This window comes from Megalops cyprinoides, chromosome 5 (assembly GCF_013368585.1).
Source record: "Megalops cyprinoides isolate fMegCyp1 chromosome 5, fMegCyp1.pri, whole genome shotgun sequence".
Taxonomy (NCBI): Eukaryota; Metazoa; Chordata; class Actinopteri; order Elopiformes; family Megalopidae; genus Megalops; species Megalops cyprinoides.
Window position 1 is genome coordinate 29,649,663 of NC_050587.1, and position 13,718 is coordinate 29,663,380.

The 13,718-nt window shown below is 42.3% G+C and overlaps 3 protein-coding genes across 5 annotated transcripts in view; 2 read left to right on the forward strand and 1 right to left on the reverse strand.

Moving 5' to 3' along the window:
- Positions 1 to 792: 792 nt before the first annotated feature.
- On the forward strand, positions 793 to 6,548 carry LOC118778298 (arginine/serine-rich coiled-coil protein 2-like). Its single transcript, XM_036529774.1, has 10 exons — positions 793 to 898; positions 1,440 to 1,536; positions 1,908 to 1,948; positions 3,308 to 3,483; positions 3,853 to 3,999; positions 4,348 to 4,470; positions 4,644 to 4,723; positions 4,995 to 5,275; positions 5,500 to 5,589; positions 6,269 to 6,548. Exons 1-10 carry the CDS (start codon positions 893 to 895, stop codon positions 6,452 to 6,454), a joined length of 1,227 nt encoding a protein of 408 aa, XP_036385667.1. The 5' UTR covers positions 793 to 892; the 3' UTR covers positions 6,455 to 6,548.
- Positions 6,549 to 7,095: 547 nt separating this feature from the next.
- Positions 7,096 to 10,085, reverse strand: si:ch211-110p13.9 (uncharacterized protein LOC562347 homolog). The gene is made up of 4 exons (XM_036529775.1): positions 9,421 to 10,085; positions 8,922 to 9,051; positions 8,673 to 8,806; positions 7,096 to 8,286 (listed from the first exon to the last, which is right to left on the reverse strand). Exons 1-4 carry the CDS (start codon positions 9,541 to 9,543, stop codon positions 7,459 to 7,461), a joined length of 1,215 nt encoding a protein of 404 aa, XP_036385668.1. The 5' UTR covers positions 9,544 to 10,085; the 3' UTR covers positions 7,096 to 7,458.
- A 2,572-nt stretch (positions 10,086 to 12,657) lies between these two features.
- Positions 12,658 to 13,718, forward strand: part of LOC118777732 (CAP-Gly domain-containing linker protein 1-like) — a 52,574-nt gene continuing 51,513 nt past the window's right edge. For all 3 annotated transcript variants that reach the window (XM_036528855.1, XM_036528858.1, XM_036528856.1), the window contains exon 1: positions 12,658 to 12,750. The gene's annotated coding sequence lies outside the window, so the exon portion shown is untranslated. The remainder of the gene's footprint in view (positions 12,751 to 13,718) is intronic.

Sequence of the window (13,718 nt, forward strand, 5' to 3'; positions counted from 1 at the left end):
ACATTTTGTGGCCTGTGTGGTGTATAGGTTGTCAGTTATCTAAAGTTATTGGATTCAAATTCATACTCTTCAGTTTGTAGTTAGATATGTTTGAATGGCATTGAAAGCACTAAATCTGTGTTTTCCTTAACAACCAGAGAACACATAGTGTTAAACAAACGGCAATCTCTTTAACGTTGTCACCTCCTAAGAAATCTGCTGAAATATACTTTCACATGCTGACACTTAAACATTCAAAAGCAATAGTCTGTCTTAGATTTTTTCCATGGTCAAACAACATAGACGGGACAGTACTGAGTGCTGCACGTATTTGATGCTTTCAAACATCCTTTGAGGCAAACCTGCAAACAAGTGTTTTGAATACATGGAAATGAGCGAGCTAAGGAAATAAAGATTGCGGCGATATGCGATTGCTTAGTTATGTTTCAACGTCAGGTTTGACGTTGTCATTGTCAAATCGATTTCTGTTTACAAATACGACCGTACTCTATGGTCAACAAGCAAAAAAACAAAGCTCTGCATAGCAACCGGAACTCCTTTACCAAACCAGGAAATGAGACAGCGCCTTGCCTTCAGAATTGTTTTAAGGGACGAGACAGTTTATTATTCCTGGAGAACATAGATACGTCTCTTCTTCCCTTTTCAATATAAATAGTTCCTGTTGATACCGTAGTTACTATTAAATAACAAGTTCCGGTAAGAGAACGTTCCGGGTATTATTACCTGGACCATAATTTTCTCCGTAAGCCACATACAGTTGTCTGCAGATGTCTTGTTACGTCTGATGGAGAATCTTTGTTAAGCGTCTGTGGATTAATGTGTGCCCACTGCCGTAGAAGAAAGCGGTGAAACTGCTTAAAATTACGGAATTTTTGATTCTCTAAAGCCTGATATGGCGGTAAGAGTATACAGAATGCACATTAAGTTATACTACTCAATGCAACTTGATAATTTGTTTTTAGCGTAATTTTAGAAAGATACCTTTCAGCGCGGCCATGTTACACGGCCCTGTGGTGAAGTTGGCTAGGTGGCTAGTTAGCGAAGTCTTTAGTATTAGCTAACGTCATCTAACCATTTTTCCAGTCTAAAGGGCCTCAGTTAAATTATATGTTGTAATTAATACTTTCTTGGACTATTTGTGGAGTGTACGACGCAATATTGGTAATATAACCTTCGTTTTGTGTTTTGAATATGTTTTCATTCGTTAGCTACGTGAAGCTAGCTACAGTTTTTTTTAATCTAAATCGAATCAGTCAAGCTCGCTAGCTAGCCATATTGTCTACGTATTATTAATAGTATACATCAGCTCGTTTACTGCAACGTTTGGTGGAAATGTCTGGCCTTATCAGCTAGGAAGTGTTTCGGGGGATTTCCGTAGCTGGTTAGCTAGCCTTTTTGTTTTAGCCGAGCTCAGGTTCTCAAAACATTCTCGCCCACAGACCGACAGAAGGAAGGGGAGCATGGAGTCCTCCAGGTCGCCTCGAAGCTCCAAACATCATCACTCAAGATCGCGGTCACGCTCAAGAGACAGAAAACGTAAGTCATAAAGAGAGCAATCACAGCTGCTCTACAAACACACGAGCGGCGTAGTTAACGGCACGGTTGGTTTTAATATTGTGATCGTACATTTTACACACGATCGAGGGCGTGTTAATTGGTGTGTGAACATGAATATGAATTCATATTAATATGAGCGTCTTGCCGGAAGATGAGGTTAATTTTGCTTGGCATGAACCAGCACCCCCTGTGTTACGATTTTGTACGTCACCAGGTGTCCTTTCATAATGTGAGATGAGAGATGTGAGAATATGCCTTGTCTTTGGCAGGTGTAATAAATACACCCGCCGTCTGCTATTCCCATCTGAGTCTGGTGTTCACCATTTATTCTTTTTTAATCTCATTTCTAGGTGACAAGAAGCACAGGCTGAGTCGGAGCAGGAGTAAAGAGGTAACTCATTTTAGATCATTGCAGTCAGAGTTATAAAATGTCCAATTGAATCTGAATGTAATAGTCTTAGTTAGTTATAGCTCATGGTAAGTACACAACCATTTGAGAATTGTTACTTAATTCTGGTTTTAGTAGGAGGCATGGTGGCATATCTTGTGTATTTTCCCCTGCCATGTCACAGTTAACTGGGATATCTGCTGTACAGTTAAGTCCAGCACTTGTAGATGGTGACATGTGCTTATGTATGAGCATTTTTTAACTCCTCTGTGCCGATCACATGATAACATTTGTATAATAAATCACACTCAGCGTGCTATTGCACGAAGAGACACACTGAACAGAAGACGCTGCTGACAAAGATAAAAAATTATATGCCTACTACACCAAAAGGTAACTATGTCATTCAAACTAATGGTGCCCTCTTGCGAATAAATGAACTTTTGTACTGCTCTTCCATACAGTGCTTTTGTCGGTCATCTGAAGCTGTTACTGTCCTGAGGTGCCCACAGTAGGGCGATTTAAAGTCCAAAATAGCTTCTATGATACCACCTACACTTTAAAAATGTTGGTTCAAAATGAGCATAATGGAAGTTTATGTTCCTGCCTTGGAAAAAGATGCATGGAGCTTAGTCATTTGATCACTTACTAGCCCACCTGTTTGTAATAAAGCAAATACAGTTGTTAAGAAAATTATACACGGAGTGTTCTTCAAATTAAAGAAGTGGACAGGAGTCAGTGTTATAAAGCTGTAAAACACAAGTAACAAATTTCTTCTGTCACACACTGTGGAGTGTGTTTGAAGTGTCGCACGTGTTAGTGTTCCTGATACAGACATAAGTACATGCTCTGGAAATGGAAAATATTTTCAGCCAGAAGTCCAAGAGAGACTAGATTCCTATTGTCAGTATTCCAGAGAAGCCACCACGGCCTACTCATTCTGATAGGTCCCTTCTTTATTCTTACATTTATTACTCCATTGACCTTCAGGTCCCTTTCCTGTGATGTATTTTTAGCTCAGTTGTTCTGAAGAAAGAGTGTCTGTGTGGGGTGGAAACAGGAGTAGTCATTTGTGTGATGGTATTAGCACTGTCCTGAAAAAAATCAGCAAAGTCATGTATTTGATTACACTGAGATGTAAAACTGAGTGTCTGTGATGGTTAAATTTGTTCCTCATTTACTGCTGATACAGTTTGTCTATATGGGTTGTGGACTTGTGGTGGGAGGGTTATGTTTGTGTTATATTTTCAGCTGTTACTTAAATGTTTCTTCTCTTCATGCCTTCGCGGATGTTTGAAGCTCTCATACTAACTCTCTTTGTTGCACTATTTTCCTGAAAGAGACAAATTCTTTTCAAAACAGGCGCGAAGGAAGGACTTGGAGGACAGGCCCTCGAAACAGCAGAAGTCGGAGGAGCAGCGGGAGCAGACAGACAGGGCCCGGGAGAGGCTGTCTGAGAACGGAGAGGAGCGGCACAGGCGCAAGGACGGCAGGGCACCCAGGGGCCGGAGCCACTCCAGGTCACGCTCCCGTGAGAGGTGAGTCAAACCCGGTCCCCATCACATCGCCACAGACATCGTCAATCGCCACCACAAACACCATCAGGTACTCTGATTATGGCACTCTGATTCACTGATTCATTCATTTAAGTGCTACATTAGGATGTGCTGGGGGTTCACGTATGTCCCCTCAGTGTAAATGATACGTTTGATTAGCAGTGCTTTCCTGCTTAAACTGCTGCGAAACACCTTTGTACTAAGAAAAGGCATCAGTATGATTTTACATGACATGTGTAGTCAGGGAATACACAATGTGAAACATCACAGGAAGAATGAGGATTTAGGAATGATGAAGGAAAGATGCATTGTGAAGGAGTTCTGAGAAAACTACATCTCTGGCGGTCCCAGACATCATCGCAGTAGAAGCAGGGAGCGGAAACGGTCGCGTTCGCGCAGCCGGGACAGGCGATCGAGGAGCCGAGACAGGAGGCGGCGCGGGAGGTCACGCTCCGGGTCACGCCCCAGGCACAGAAGTCGCAGCCGCAGCAAGAGCAGGTGAGGCTGATCGCTCCTGCTGATCTCTTCTACGCCGGCCCCCAGCCCCTCGCTATGAATCCAACCTGTGTTGCAACATTACATAACATAATATTTCATTAGTGTCATTTAGCAGATGTTTTTATCCAGAGCAACATAGGTTAGTTTTTTTCATGTTATCCATTTATACAGCTGGATATTTACTGAGGCAACTGTGGGATTAGTATTAGTATTAGTATTAGAGCAAGGCTATAACAGCAATGCCCCAGTGGGGAATCAAACCAGCAACCTTTCGGTTACAAGCCCTGCTCTTTACCACCATGCTGCACTGCCGCCCTTGCACCTGCCAGACGCTCTCATCTCTTGCAGGGAAAGGAAGAAGAGGAGTGAGAAATTGCGCAAACGCAGCAGGAGCCGCAGCAGGTCGGCTAGCCCCCCGGCCTTCCGCGGCAGGAACACTGCCATGGACGCGCAGGAGGCCTTGGCCAGAAGGTATTGCAGGTGCTTTAATGGACTGAGAGGCTGAAAAGATCTCTCTCTCTCTCTCTCTCTCTCTCTCTCTCTCTCTCTCTCTCTCCCTCTCTTTGTGGAATCAGTTTTTCTCCAATTCTGATGTGTGGATCGACTGATTCTTTCACCCTCTTTTCTCTTGCACTTTCTACAAGATTGGAAAGAGCAAAGAAGATACAGGAGCAGAAGGAGAAGGAAATGCTAGCAATGCAAAAGCAGCAGGAGCTTGTTCCTGGTGAGTGATGTCACTATCTGGGCACTAATCAACCCTGCTTGAAGTCTCCTGTCCTATGTCCTATGATCAGATGCCTTAAAGTGGAAGATCTGCACTGTGAATGTATGTTTGATAGCAAAGCCTCCACTTCAGATCTAACCTTGTGTATTGGTCACATTGGCAACAGTGCTTTACAATAAAGAGCAGGTAAATAACCAGGAGTGACACTGTATTCACTCGAGCATGGTGTCTGTTTGAGTATTCTAAAGCTGTAATTTGACTTCATTTTGAGGATGCGCTGCAGGGCCGTCGGTACCCAGTCCCCTGTCGTGCGACGCCGTAGCTGCGGCCACCAACAGCGCTGTCCTGAACGTGGCAGCCCTCCTGGCCTCGGGGACGCAGGTCACGCCCCAGATCGCCATGGCTGTACAGATGGCGGCCCTGCAGGCCAAGGCGTTGGCCGAGACTGGCATGGCCGTGCCCAGCTACTACAACCCCTCCGCCGTCAACGCCATGAAGCTGGCAGAGCAGGAGAAGAAGAGGAAGATGCTTTGGCAGGGCAAAAAGGAAGGGGTGAGGCACTTTGCATTTAAGCTTTGCAAATGGGCAAATCTTTTTTCAGCCGAAGGCTGCAGCACACAGATTCACATTAAGAGCATTTTTGTAGGACTTGTATCAGCAATGTACAATGTAATGTCTTAGTGCTAAACTATTTGATTTCACTTCATTGCAGAAATGAAAGCAAAGTGAAGTGCAAAAGATTTTCATTTGAATTTTTTTGTCATTTCCTTTTTAAGGACAAGTCACAGACAGCTGAGCTGTGGGAGAAACTAAGCTTTGGAAACAAGGACCAAAATACTAAATTCCGCAAGCTGATGGGCATTAAAGTAAGTTCCGGGAACAGTTATCACTGTGTCATTACACACATGTAGAGACTCTCAGTGTCATATTTTAATTACTCAAGAGATAGGTTAAGACAAGACGTAAGTGGTAAAGGGCAAGAGAGGACCCAAAAATATATAAGGGGTCAGCAACTGTACAATAAACTACAATATGAAATATTTATTGAACTGAAAATGGCTTTCACTGAAAAGTAAGTGACAATGCCATATTCTGTCTCTGTGGTTGATTAACCTACCACTTTGTATACACATATTCAGATAAATAACTGACAAAAAATAATCTGTTGCAAAATCTTGTAATGCATGGCAGTGTGGGATTTTGAGTCTTAACTTTCACATTCGAGGTGTGAATGTTTATGCCACTTTGCATGAAACCAAGCTTACTCCTACCAAAATCAACATGTTGGTCACGCGTACACACCACCCACAAGGCTGATTCTGGCGAGGAATGCAGCAAGCATTGCTCCCACCCGAAGCCTGTGCTCTATCCAAAATTAGACTCGGTGTTCTGCTCAAGTAGCTTCTTACACCTTTACTTAAACTGAATTTAATAACCACAAACAGGTTTCTGTAGTTCATGATGTATATTAAAATGACATTACAGGAAGTTGTACTTCACCACCTGGCTAGCTGTGACCTCAAAACCCTGATGTTGTTTCCCCAGGACGAAGAAGGAAGCGGCCCAAACCTCATGGATGACGAAAGCCTGCGAACCCTGAAGCAGCAGGAAGAGGTGTTCCGGAACCTGGACGCCCAGTATGAAATGGCCAGGTCCCAGACGCACACCCAGAGGGGTATGGGACTGGGGTTCTCCTCAGCCTTCTCCTCGCGTGGGATGGACACGTTATGAGGCAGTGCTTCGTCTCCCCTGCATAGCTTCTCCACAATGCCGGACACTGTTAAAGCATTTTTTGATCTAGTCCATTAGCTTGCACGGATGTTGCACTAAAAAATAATTTAGTGAGAACGGAAGCATTTGATCATTCATTTGTAGATAGTAAAGTGCTTGACCATAGCTGGATTCTCCACGTATTTCCAAAATTATGCTATTTTCTTTTTAAAGAATGTATACTTTCATTTGAACAGGATGCGTAGAAGTGGGATTTTCCATTAATTTCCATCTCATTGCTCTTAGCAGTCTTGACAAAACCACTGCACAGACAGCTGAGGAAATGAATACACCCACTGACACAAGAAAAAGTTCTGTTCTGTATGTCTATGGCCACATCTAGAGTCAAGTGTTACGAGACAGTTAATTTTGTCAAAAATCAGATCTACAGCTTATTGTTATGCCCTTTTTGGTAATATTACCGTTAAGTGGTCAAAAAAAAAACTACCTGTGATGACATGCTGTATACTATACTGTATACTAATACTTTGTGAAGTATATTTATGTAGACCTGATGTTCTGATGCTTATGAACATGTTTTTTGTAATTACACATTAAATTGAATTAATGGAGTTTTCTTGCCATGATGTGTGTTTATTGAGTACAGCCACAATCCTGCTCATTTACTGGTACAGTAAAATCAATGTTGTATATTTACAGTTTCAATTTACAATGTTGTGCATTTCGGTTTCCCCTCATTAAATTTTGTTTCCTGGAAAGGGCTTGAATGTTGGTTTAGTTCAATGACCCCACTTACACTGAGGCTATACATCAAATTGCTCTTACTTTCTGGAACCAACTTTCACATTTATACAACAGCCAATAAATGGTACAAAATTTATACCAGAAACCTTATGCTGAGGTGAAATGCAACATGTCAAGGCTTTTGAAAAGGTGTTTTGCCTGTCATTGAGCTAGCAAGTCTTTCTCTGTCTTCTGCATAAACGTTCGCTGGATTGGAAGCGTCACTTGCATATCAGACTGGAGTAGAGAACGTGCGCCACGCCAGTGATGAGGTTGTGGTTGGCGAACTCCAGGATGAGCAGGAGGATGGGATACTCGCTATGCCTCTTCCACAGGGCCGAGGCCTCGTCCAGCCCCATCCAGTTTAGCAGCAGCACTCGCATGGCCTCGGGGAACAGCTCCCCCGCCAGCTCCTCGGCCGGCGGCAGGTCCGTGATGCGCTCGATGTGCCGCATCTTGAAGCCCTCCACCCGCTGGCTAACGCAGGCGTTGGCGGCGTGGAACTGCTGGCCCAGCCAGCCGCCGACGGCGTGGAGCAGGGGGCTGGAGTAGACCGAGCCCCCCTCCCCGGGGCCCCGGGTCTGGAGCAGCCTCAGCACGGTGTCCGCCAGGCCGCGCTCGTCTAGGCCCTGCTTCACGGACCGCTCGATGTGATCCAGCAGAAGCAGGGCGGTGTCCTGGAAGCCTTTCTCCGCATCACCCTTGGAGCCCTGCAGCAAGGCATCCAAGCTCTGGAGTTTCTGAGAGATGCGTTGGAGGCAATCTGACCGATCGGCCGAGTCCCCATCAGTAGGGCAGCAGTAGTCATGGTCAGCTGTGGAGGTACCATCGGGAGGGGGCACGCCCTTCTCAGGGGCGGCATCAGGCCCCTCTGTAGCTTGAGGGAACGAATCTGAATGTGCCACTGGGGTGTGCTGAGACCTCAGCCTTTTTTGTGTTTCTCTGTTGTGCACCTCTATGATGTCACTGGGCTGCAGAGCATTCAGGTGGACACTCAGCTCATAGCACATGTTCAGGGGAGCATCGTTTATTCTGGACTTCCACAGCTCCTGTGGGAGAGAAAAGCAACTTTCATCTATTTACATATTTCCACTTGGATTTTCTGCAATGAATCTGATGTTAAATGAATACAAACGAAGTAAACTAAGGATCTGCAAAATAAAATACTATTTCTTTAAATATGACATTGAGTCAAATGGAAGTAAACAGTTGAATATTAAAATGAGGCATTCAATACAGCAGTAACAAACTCAGGACATTTAGAAACTACAAGAAACTACTTGAACAAAGCAGTCTACATCATTGGTGGATGGGACTGTTTTGTCTAGGTTTGGTAATTTCATGGGGATTGAAAATTCTCCTTCCAAGTCTTTTTTGGAACTTCGAAAAGTGAAATTCTGGTATGTTACCATGTTGCAGGACAGTTAGGTGGTACCTGAAAGGCTTGCAGCACAAGAAGCTGCTCCAGCTTGCTGTAGAGTTCAAAGGCAACACGAAAGACACCCTGGATGCTGTAAAACCACAGGCTGTTGTTGGCCAGGGGAAGTTTCAGTCCATGAAATCGGAATTCTGCAGAGGCAGGAAAGACGTAGACTGGTAATCAAGATCAATGGCCATATGTCTTCACTCGTTAACTTAATATGAAGGACTTGGACAGACAGATGCAATGTGTTTGAGGTTTTACCAGATGAAAACACAAGCTTGGTGGCCAGTCCCTTCTTTGCAAACTTTGCATGGTTTCTTGGATGATTCTCTGTCCGGATCTCTGTTTTTGAGAACAGGTCAGCACCTAGAAACAGGGGAATCATCGTCTCCTGAAATAATGAAAAATTGAAACAAATATAAAAATGTCATGATGCTTAACATCTGAAGATGTGAATCGCTTGTCTAAGGTCTGACATTCCTTCACTAAAACTTTTCTTTTAATAGTGTATAACCAAACTAATTTTTAGAGGCAGATTACAACAAGGAAAGCAGCTGTGCTCACTCATCCAAACAAGATGAAATTAATTGACAGGGGAGAAGAGAGTCTCATAACATATACGAGCTCACCCCAGTTATCCTTATTAAGTGTATCAATGATATTTGACACGTTTCTCCCCACCAAATGAAAATTATACAAAATGTGTTTATCAAACAAACAAAAACAACATAGTATAACAAAACTAGCATAAAATACTAACCTCAGCGTTATGATTCTTGCAAATTTTAAAAGAACTGGAACCAGCAAGGTACAAGAAGCGAAGGCTCCTTTCGCCGGTGTCCCAGTGGGGTAGACACAAAGGGGTTGTATCTGAGGTTGCCATTCTCAGACCTGGTTTAGACGCTATGGTAATGCTAAAGCAGTTACCTCATTTCAAGGAGACGCAGCTGTGCTCTCCAAAAATATTTACTAAAGCGCAAAATTACACACATCCGTTCACATACAAATAGCTGCCTGTTCTCTGGCTAAATACACGTTTAAATGCGAGTTGTAAATATGGGTGTAGCTAACCTCGCATGCTCAATATTATCGTTCACATGTCACAAATATGTAGACTAGACAGGTACTCAGCCAGATAACTCGTGGGAAAAATACTGGACTTCCCCTGTATTATTTTACATGGCAGCTTCGTATAGTTAGCATAAGTTACAGCTGCTGGGGCTAACATTTGGTTTGAAATATCTGACAGATAGCCAGCTAAATCTGGAGCCAAAATACATCATTTGAACGAACACGCATTAAACTCATTCTTTTCAACGCACTGCCCTTCAAATGAGAACATCAACCTGTCAAATGTAGTTCTGCGTGTTATCTTTACATAAAAATAAACTGATCACTTCGAGATCACTGGGTATGCAGCTCGTAAATTACCTCTGACCCTCTGAACTCTAACCTCTTCTTCACTGGCTTAAAGATTACTTGTGGATCAAGCGCATTGCTGCCACCAACAGTATTGGAGGGTGAGCTAGAATACTGCTGTCAAATACTGTACTTTCGTCAGCCTTTACAAAGTGCCCCTCTACAGCCTGAGCACTGCCTTGAAGAACTCCTACAGTGAACATTGCAATATTACACTTTCAGCTGTTCTACAATGAGAATAGCTGTCACGATACCCATACAGTAACTTAAGTTCTGCGTTCAAACAGCAATATCCCAGTCTTATGGCATATTCACAGGTACTTTGTTTGACTGATTCTTTTGGACACAGGCCAAATGTGAAAACTGATAATGACGTAATAGCACCAGAATGCCAGTTAAACGAATCAAAAAGATATGATAAATGTTCAAACGATCAAATGTTCAAAGGATAAAAATGAAATGGTTACACTTGATTAAGACAAGTGTTTTCATTTAGCTGTTTTTATTGTCAGATATAAAGTCACAGAGAGATCAGTAAGGATTATAATCACAGCTAAAAAGGTTGTGTTCTTGTGAGGTTGTGTTCTTGTGAGTCAACACCAGTGGATATAATGTTTCTGAACATGACAATGTGATGTACTTGATGGACCAAATTCTATACTAAACTTCATATACAAACAAAGGGCCTCAGAGAATGGAATGATTCGGCTTGATTCTACCTCTGACTGTAAATTCTTTGTACATTGTGTTTATTTAGATGGACAGATGCTAGTACAGCATAATGATTTGTCACCTGGGAAAGTAAGACATAGATGGGCACAGATGATGGTTAGGCTATACTTATCCTGTTACTGTACATACACCACAAAGGTGACAAGTACACCTGAGCTGCAAGTACTCAACACAAAGTATAAAACTTAAGTTAACCTGCCCAGAACAACCTGAGCCTGCTCACTGTCCTGTACAGTGAAGAGCTATAAGAACAACTGAACTTGTCTGCACAGCTAACAGTATCAGTATCTGACCTCTTTTTATGTTAGACTGCTGGGAGTTGGTCCTTACTCCTAGGACATGTCATATTAACAAAATATTAGATTTGGACAAAAATACCACTTTCCTTTGGAAGAAAATTGCAAATATTCCACACCTGGAATTAAAAACACCATACAGCTTTTGAAAATATAAGAATATAAAAGCAACAGCACTGAAACAATATGTAAAGTTTGAAAACTGTTGGGCTCGGAGCCAAAATTATGCTAATGGCTGCCGTCATAGAATGTCATTTTTGTTTTAACTTTGCAAATACAAAAATAGATAAGCCATTTCAAAACTGTAACAATGTTTACAAGAGCATTAGAGGAGGCCATTTCTATTAAACCCACTTTCACAAAAATGCCCTTTACAATAAGCATCTCATGAATAAAGCAGAACTTTTTGATGCCCCTCCTTTCACAATGATTTTGTGCAGGAACTGATCACATAAGTAAGCCAACAGCTTGTGACAGCAAGAATGGTGTGTTTAAATCTGGTATCCTCTAAAGAATGGATAACTGGTAATAGTAGCAGGTGCTTGTTTAACTTTTCGCTAAAACACTTTTCATTTTTAGATCATAAAATATGCTGTTTAAATTTGCACATTAAAATTATTCTTCCAGTCTTTATTCACACAAATTTGTATTATTTCTGTGGATTTTTCTTACCAACAATGTATTTGTGGTGTGGTAATTGTAAATACAATAGAACTGAAAAGCTTTATTGTTTTCATGCAGTGGCAATTTGCCAAAAAAAAAACTGGCAAACATTTTACAAACATTAAATCATACAAAATGAAGCAGTGCTAATAAAAATGTCTCAACTCCATTGAAAGAGTTTTTAAATAGATAGATAACACTCATTTTATTTGATTTAAACTATGGAGATAGCTCTGTCATGCCATTCAGCCTTGTTATTGAGTACAATCCTTCAAAAGCACAAAAGCATATACAATAAAAAGAATATGTTTTTATTAGTGTTTCGAATTTGCTAAAATACCGCACGGAATCTGAACCAGTTCCACTATCTGTGCAAGGAAAGTAGCTCTAAAGCGTTAGTGTAAATCCCAGCAATCAAACTCCCTGGCAGTGGGAATACCTGGCTAGACATGCATAATACAATCTCATTTTTGCTTTTAATCGGGAGTTTGCGAAGAGCGAATGCTGCGCAATATCTTTCTGTACCTAGGTACAAAGAAGTTTGTAAAATGTATATGACATAATCTATCTATATCTATCTATCTATTGCCGTCTATCCATCGAAAGTTAGTGAAAGTATAAGCACTTTAACGTCGCATTTTCACATCGCTCAACTGCTATCAACAAGTAATAGTGGCCATTTTGTGAGGCAGTGAGACAATTTCACATTTCAAAGTTTTCACACGTTATCAGATTGGCCTGAAGACGGCGAGAACAAGACCTCCAACGCTTCGCTGCTGATGACAGACACAAACGCGATCAGCAGTACAGGGGCAGACCGATGACGTAACCGCGTAGCCAGTCGGCTTGCGATGAGAAGGCGTTGTGTGTTGAAACCGCTAGCTTGCCGCTGATAAACATACAGTCTTGGGATTCTAGGGAGGGTACCGTGACATATCGCTCCACTACCTTTCTCAGCTATTTTCTCCATCAAAACCCAGGTAAGGTGCCATAACTTTGGCAACATAGCTATTTAATCTGTGTTAATTCGGACTGCGTGCTCATTTTAATTTTTAGAGATGGCTAAAGATGTCTAAAGCCGCAAAAGAAAAGGTAGCTAGCCTACACAGTGCTAGCTGGCTAGACAGTTGTGAAAGCAGTCACTGACAGAAAAGCTTCGCGACCTAAAACGTGCAGGCATGTAGCTAGCTATTTATCAGGCCTTCGGCATTCTCAAGACAAGAGAAAAAACGACTCTTTGGGACTTCAGAGTCGTCAAGGAAGAGAGAACGGCAGATTTTTCCACACTGCAAGAACGTAAAGCGGAGGAATGCAGTGGCTTGACCCTTAATCTGTTTAGGATTGTGGTTGTTTACTGAGGACACCTAGATCGCTGGAATGCTGTTATGGAATGATGCTGACCTGCCGCACGAGAAGACCTGTGGAATTTTTTTTGCATGTTTTGAAGATTTCGTTGTAGCCAGGTAGAAAGCATGGTGTCAGTGAAGGTCTGAAGACTGATGTAATGTTAGGTAACATATGCACGTATCTATCCTTATGCAGTAGGTTGTTAGAGCGTTATCGGATTGTTGCTGGATAATAACTGTGGTGGTCAGATGAAAATCAGCTGCGTACCTGCTGGTTAGATTGGTGCACTGTAGCTGTTTGTCCACCCATATTAGGTGAAAAGTGGTTACTGCTTGTGTTTGTATTTAGTTATGATAACCATTTTGCAACGCTTGAAGAAACGAAGTAAATTTGTAACCGCAACACGACGATCAAGTGAATGAAATGCAATGTGTCACATCTGTCTGTGTCTGTGACACTAAGGAGGTTTCCTTGGTGACAAAACGAGAAAGTGATCGCTGGAGTAGCCTACGGAGCCCCAAAGTGGCCAGTTTAAGTTTCATTTCCCAATATCCGTACCTATACCCTGATATTATTAAATCACGACTTAACATTAAAAATA

Coding starts and splice junctions, on each gene's coding strand:
- LOC118778298 (XM_036529774.1), top strand. Junction 1,537..1,907: donor ACGCTCAAGAGACAGAAAAC/GTAAGTCATAAA, acceptor TCTCATTTCTAG/GTGACAAGAAGCACAGGCTG. Junction 3,484..3,852: donor AGGTCACGCTCCCGTGAGAG/GTGAGTCAAACC, acceptor TGGCGGTCCCAG/ACATCATCGCAGTAGAAGCA.
- si:ch211-110p13.9 (XM_036529775.1), bottom strand. CDS start 9,543: ATGGCAACCTCAGATACAACCCCTTTGTGTCTACCCCACTGGGACACC. Junction 9,052..9,420: donor GCAAGAATCATAACGCTGAG/GTTAGTATTTTA, acceptor TCATTATTTCAG/GAGACGATGATTCCCCTGTT. Junction 8,807..8,921: donor CAAGCTTGTGTTTTCATCTG/GTAAAACCTCAA, acceptor CTGCCTCTGCAG/AATTCCGATTTCATGGACTG.